At 33.5% G+C, this 7,086-nt stretch overlaps 1 protein-coding gene across 3 annotated transcripts; it reads left to right on the top strand.

Annotated features, from left to right (window-relative positions):
* The first annotated feature begins 220 nt into the window (after positions 1-220).
* Positions 221-4,895, top strand: LOC110917820 (rhamnogalacturonan I rhamnosyltransferase 1). Of its 3 annotated transcripts, XM_022162271.2 has the most exons (8): positions 224-873; positions 2,264-2,331; positions 2,411-2,499; positions 2,584-2,749; positions 3,219-3,508; positions 3,587-3,791; positions 4,029-4,186; positions 4,380-4,894. In XM_022162271.2, exons 1-8 carry the CDS (start codon positions 585-587, stop codon positions 4,627-4,629), a joined length of 1,515 nt encoding a protein of 504 aa, XP_022017963.1. In that variant the 5' UTR covers positions 224-584; the 3' UTR covers positions 4,630-4,894. The 3 variants fall into 3 exon arrangements, with proteins under 3 accessions (XP_035835948.1, XP_022017959.1, XP_022017963.1); XM_035980055.1 differs by having other exon boundaries at positions 221-789; positions 2,411-2,749; positions 4,380-4,895; XM_022162267.2 differs by having other exon boundaries at positions 222-873; positions 2,411-2,749; positions 4,380-4,895.
* The last annotated feature ends 2,191 nt before the right edge of the window (positions 4,896-7,086 follow it).

The following is a 7,086-nucleotide window of genomic DNA, read 5'->3' as shown; positions in this document are numbered from 1 at the left end:
ACTACCGGCGTTAGTGTTTTGTTAATCAGGATCCATTGGAAGCCAGTATATTAATAGTTGGGACTGCTAGTGATTAATTTTGAATATGGACTGTTGACGATAAACGGCGAATAGTTGAGATTATTAAAATCTAATATTTTTTTTTTCTCATTCGTTAAAAAAACTTAGGATGTGTTCATACATTTTCGTTTTCGTTTTGTATATAAATAAATGAAAAAAGAAGCAATGTCGGTATTCTCTCTCCCGCCCCCTCCCTAGTACCTCCTGCAAATCATTATTATATTATATCCTCTCCGTGCATCTCCTCCACCGTCACCGGCGGCCACTTCCCCCACCACCTCCTCACAAACTTCCGGTCAAAAAACCACCCACTTTCCTCAATATTTCCCATTTTTCACCAAATTCCAAAATGCTAGAGTCTGTCATTATCAGTGGCTGTTAAATACATTCCAAGATTAAGTTCCCATTAATACCCATTTCAGATGTTATTCAAAGTCACAAACTGTACTTTTCTGTTTAGAATTACAGAAAAAAAAATCTTGATGCATATTATTAACTCATAATTCAGGGGTAGGTGGGAACTGATGAATGCAAGAAATATGAAAAACAGAATTGGAATTAACAACATGGGTTTGAAGAGAATAGGGGAAGAAAAGATTATTAAGGCACATGTAAGGTCTGCTAAAATGAAGATTTGGATAATTAGGGGGACAACAATGGTGTTGTTATGGACTTGTTTGGTTCAGTTAACTGCAATAGGGGATGTATGGGGACCAAGTGTTTTAAAAGGTTTGCCTTCAGTTACTCAAGATTCTCATTCTTTGGATGCTAAGTTTTTGTCTACTGTTCCTGCTAGAGTCCTTCCACACATGAGTGAGTACTTAAGTTTTATATTTGTAGCATGAATTCTTAGTTTATAGAGTTTCTGATTGCAACGTACATTTTGTTGCTTGTTATGATTTGGTAAGCTTAGACTATCCGCATCAGTGAAAGGCTATCCTTTCTACAAACAGCCTAATCAGCATGCCACATCAGCTTTTCACTTATTCTTCCCACAAACACTTTTTACCCACAACAATAACATATATATCCATCCCACAAACAACTTTATTATAATTATTTTATTAAATTTAAACTAAATAAAAAAAAGAAAGGACCCACCATTCCCCCATTCTTCACCATTCTTCCCCAAGAATCCTTAAGAATGAACACCCTCCATGTCATCCTCTACAACACCCACTAATCCATCCCTCTCACAAATGCCCTCCACATAGGCCAAGAATCACCTACAAACATCCTTGATGTGGATAGTCTTATTAGAGTTAAAAAGACTTTTGTGAAAAGGATTTTTAGGAAAATAACTTTTTGAAAAGGAGTTTTTAAAAAAAAAGTGTTTAGATTATCTTATGGGGTGGGAAAAGCCAATAAGTCAATAAGTTGTTTTTTAAAAAGTGTTTAGCTTAGCTTATTGATGTAAAATAACTAAAATAGACATTCTTTCATAAGTCAAAAAACAAGGGGGTGTTAAAAAATAAGGGGTATATTGGTAATTTGATGTTTGAAAAGCTATAAGCTGATCAAGAAGTCACAATCTCTTAACTTTTCAAAAACTCATTTTCCTTCATATCAAAAAGTCATTTTCAAAAGCATTTTTCCATTTGCCAAACACTAAAAACTACTTATTGGCTTTTTATAAGTCAATAAGCCAATAAGTTGGTATGAAAAGCTTAGCCAAACATGCCCTTGTTTTTCTTGAATTTTTCTAATTTTTTTATGAGATTTTACAGTTATTTTTTTTGGCTGTAACATAAATTTTGTTACTTCTTGTGATTTTTTCTTGATTTTTTTTATATAGTACATGAATTTTTATAGTGTTTTGTTGATGATTGTAACATAAATTCCATTGCTTGTTATGATTTTTTTTCTTGAATTCTTTATATTTTTCATGGATCTTACAGTCTTTTATTGTAAATTGTAATTGTAACATACATGCCTTTATTTGTTAAGATTTCTTCTAGAATATTTATATTTGGTTAGAATTTTACTCTCTTTTCTTGATGATTGTAAGATCAATCCCTTTACTTGTTATGATTTTTTTTTCCATGATTTTTTACACTCTTCTATTGATGCTTGTAATATATTCCTTTATTTGTTATGATTTCTTCATGATTTTTTTTCTTGAATTTTTGTGTTTTATTGATGCTTGCAACATAAATTAAATTCCTTTACTTATATTTTTCTATTTTTTTAATTATTTATATAGGGGTTTACAGAAACAATGGTTACTTGATGGTATCATGTAATGGGGGACTCAACCAAATGCGTTCAGCAGTGAGTGGTTTTTTCTTTTAATTTTTTTTTAAGGTGCTTATTATTTCATAATATTATTAATTATTTCCTCATCATGTAGATTTGTGACATGGTTGCAATTGCAAGATTCTTGAATGTTACTCTAATAGTTCCCGAGCTCGATAAAACATCTTTCTGGGCCGATCCAAGGTATCCCAAATCGTGTCATTTTACTTCGTGCATATTGAAAACCGATGATTTGATATTCATTGTTAGTTATAACTTTAATGACAGCGAGTTTGAAGATATATTTGATGTTGATCATTTCATTACATCTTTGAGAAATGAAGTCCAGATACTTAAACAACTTCCTCCAAGGCTTAAACAAAGAGTCGATTTAGGAATCGTGCATACGATGCCTCCAGTTAGTTGGTCTCATATTTCTTATTATCATAATCAGGTAGAATCTTTATATATTATAGATACATTATTTCTTTACTTTTAAATAAGAGTTAAATGTCATTTTAGTCCCTGTGGTTTAGTCCATTTTGCCAATTTAGTCCAAATGTTTCATTTTTCGCCTATGGGTCCAAAAAGGTTTCACCCTTGCCATTTTGGTCCACTGGGTTAACTTCATTCATTTTTTCTGTTAACGAGAAGGGCAATTTGGTCATTTTATATGGCTAAATTGTCATTCTAGTCAACGGATTACATATAAAATGATCGAATTGTCGTTCTCATTAACAGAAAAAATTGATGAAATTAACCCAGTGGACTAAAATGGCAATGGTGAAACCTTTCTGGACCCACATGTGAAAAGTGAAACCTTTGTACTAAACTGGCAAAATGACCCAAATCACATGGACTAAAATGACATTTAACTCTTTAAATAATTAAGTAAAAAGATTATCTTTATTTGTTACATGCAGATTCTTCCTTTGATTAAAAAATACGAAGTCGTGCATTTGAATAGAACCGATGCTCGGCTTGCCAATAACGCTCAACCCATTGACCTTCAAAAGCTTAGGTGTCGAGTAAATTTCAATGCGTTAAGATTTACTCCTCAAATAGAACGCTTAGGTAGGCGAGTTGTAAAACGTTTGAGACAAAACGGGCCGTTTCTAGTTCTTCACTTAAGATACGAAATGGATATGTTAGCGTTTTCTGGATGCACCCAAGGATGCAATCCTGATGAGGTGGAAGAGTTGACTAGAATGAGGTTTGACCTTAATTTAGTTAATTACCATTTCAAAATCTTGGTTCCAAATTTTGTTGTGATGATGTTTTGTTTTGGTAGATTTGCATACCCATGGTGGAAAGAAAAGATTATAAACTCCGAATTAAAAAGAAAAGACGGTTTATGCCCTTTGACTCCTGAAGAAACCGCGCTTACATTAAGGGCGCTTGATATTGATAGTGATATCCAGATTTACATTGCTGCTGGTGAAATATATGGCGGTCAAAGGAGAATGTCCGCTCTTGCAAACGCTTTTCCGAAGTTGGTTAGTAAAAATGCAACTTGAGTTATTTATGTAAGCATGAGAAGTCTCATGTTTTAATCTAGGTTTCACTGTGAGTTGTGTTTACCCGGCCTCACTGGTTAGTAGCATATTGGTGTTGGTGGGTCCTTTTTAGGGAAAGTTTTCCCCAAATGGGTTCTCATGTTACAAAATACAAAGCAGAATGACACTGTCGATTTGTCGGTCTAAATGACAAAATTACCATTTTACCCTTTACAGGTAAGAAAAGAGACTTTATTAGGAGCAAATGACCTACAATTTTTCCAAAATCATTCATCACAAATGGCAGCATTGGATTATCTTGTATCGTTGGAAAGTGACATTTTTGTCCCTACTTATTACGGGAACATGGCCAAAGTCGTAGAAGGCCATCGCCGGTAAAAAAAGATTCATTCCATTTATAAATTATAAAGATTTAAGCAAGACCTTATTATTAAGGAATAATAATGGGATGTTTTAAGTTGAGACCGTAGCCGGCCGACAACTGATAGTTGAGATTATTAAAATTCATTATTCCTATTATTAACTTGGGTTTCAATAAACTGAACCTTTGAAGTTTATCAACTGCAGATACTTGGGATTCAAGAAAACAATACTATTGAACCGAAAGCTATTGGTTGAACTAATAGACAAATACATGAGCGGATTGTTGACGTGGGATGATTTCTCAAGCGTAGTTAAAGATACACATGCTGCACGCATGGGGAGCCCTAAAAGACGAGTCGTTATTCCAAATAAACCTAAAGAAGAAGATTATTTTTATGCGAATCCTGAAGAATGCTTGCAGCCAGCAGAGACTGAACCTCTGAGCATTTTATGAGATGGAGTTTATGAGTTAGTTAGCTCTAAAGTTGAGATATACAGGTTTATTATTATTATTATTATTATTATTATTATTATTATTATTATTATTATTATCATTATCATTATCATTATCATTATCATTATCATTATCATTATCATTGTAACGCCTTGTTTTTCCAAACTTTCCTTATTTAGAAAGTTTGTTTCGTACTTCTATTTTCAGAAACTTGTATCTCTTGTAATCATATTTTGTTTCGAATCATTGTAATCCGAGGCTTTGATCATAATAAAACCTAATCATTTTATGTATATGGTTACTCATACTTGTTTATACCCTCAATTCATAAACATACTTGATACTTGTACATCATTCTCATAAACGCGTGCTCATCCTACAACAACTATCGTAAATACGTGACTTTATACGCTTATTACGTGCAAATACTTGGTTATACATTTACAATACTTAATCTATACTTATATACTTGTTTGGTACTTGAAAATAGGCTAAAAATGGAAGTTATGGCTTAAAATAATAAGAATATCAAGGTTCAGGGGCCAAAATGCAATAAATCAAACTTGGTGCTGATAAAGTGGGGTTTCACGGGGTGCAATACCTTAGGCCCTGTCTATCGCGGTCCATGAAAACTCTTAATCCACAGAATGTTGTTTTTAGTTACAGGATTGGTCCATTTTCACTCATATCTCCCACCTAACTTTATTTAAAACACTCTTAACTCCTAACCCTAATTAACCACTATAAATACCACCATTTTAACACTCATTTTCACTTTCCAAACTCCATAAACACTCTCAAATCTTCTCAAGAACTCTCACAAATTCTGATTTTGAGCAAAAAGTTTCAAGGTTTCTAAAGTGAGTTATAGCTCATTTCTTCACTCATTTTTGCTTGTTTCTTCTTTACTTGGATAACCTCTAGGAAGGTTTTCACAAGTTTGCCACGGCAAACTAAGGTGAAACCTCACCATATTTGAGGTCCAAAGTAAGACTTATTTTCTGTTTTGTACAATGTTCATGTATCTTCATTTTCTTTGCTAAAACTTGGTGAAATCTTGCACCCACCAAGCTCACAACTTAGTCTATGGTTGTGGGTTTATGTTGAGGTTGATTTCCACCAAGTTATGAGTTGAAAATTCTTTACTTTAAATTCATACATAGTATAATCCAAGTGTTGAAAACAATCACGATTCACCATCTTTTATATGGTTGAACTTGTGACTTGTAAAAGTGTGAACCGTGGGAGCTTTGGCTTTCCAATCTAGTTCCACTACCTCACTTGTGAACCTTGTGTATGAACACTCAAGTGGCTTCCTAGTATCAAACTAACATAACCCCGCCTAGCCTCCGACACTCAGTTAACTATTTCCATGTTGTGGTGGTTCACCCGGGTTAGGATTTACTTGGCTACTTGAGAATGTATTAGTTAGTTTTATTTCTTGTTATTCATGACCCTCCGAATCATCCTTGTGATGATTTGTGTAGTGGTGAATCATATAACAAGGTTAAACTTCCATGCTTTACTTACATGATAATCTATGAACTCATTGGACTTAGATTTAGGATTATTATATACCTTTATATATATATATATAGGGTAGGGATAGTGTACATTAATTCAGAAGTGTGAGAAGTGTATTATAACACTATATATAACACTATATAACACCATATAAACACCGTATAACACTATGTAACACCATATAACCATATAACACTATGTGACACTATATAACACTATATAACACTATATAACAATATATAACAATATATAACACTATACATCTATCATAGACATGCTATCAGACAAAATATAGTATTATATTTGTTATATAGTGTTATACAGTGTTACATAGTGTTATATGGTGTTATATGGTGTTACATAGTGTTATACGGTGTTTATATGGTGTTATATTGTGTTATATATAGTGTTATAATACACTTCTCACACTTCTGGATTAATGTACAGGATCCTCTACCTATATATATATATATATATATATATAGAGAGAGAGAGAGAGAGATAGAGAGAGAGAGAGAGAGAGAGTAGGAGTTCTGCGGGAAGTGTGTTTTTCCTAGAAAGTCTAGGAAGCGATCTGGGCCATCCGATTGGTGTTTTTAATGGCTTAGATCAAATGGATGGCATTTTCGTAATATCTGAGTTATATAATTAGAGGCTTTTAATATAGTGGGGGTATTTTGGTAATTGGAAGTGTTTTAAATCAGTCAAGAAACTGCTGTTAGTGCACTACATCTGTTGATTGCGTCTAGGTGTCTAGGATCAGGTCTTACATAACGTAATACGAGAAAACAGGAGTCTGTATAGGTTTTATATGCTAGGTTCGCTCATAGGGACATAGTGTACTAGGTTCGCTCTTTTGGCATGATTGGTCCGCTTATGTGGACTAGTGTGGTCCGCTCTTATGGTCATGTGACACATAAGCGGACCCAACTG

This window comes from Helianthus annuus, chromosome 2, assembly GCF_002127325.2.
Source record: "Helianthus annuus cultivar XRQ/B chromosome 2, HanXRQr2.0-SUNRISE, whole genome shotgun sequence".
NCBI lineage: Eukaryota > Viridiplantae > Streptophyta > Magnoliopsida > Asterales > Asteraceae > Helianthus > Helianthus annuus.
Note: the sequence above shows the minus strand (reverse complement) of the source record. Positions and strands in the feature narration are given on the sequence as shown.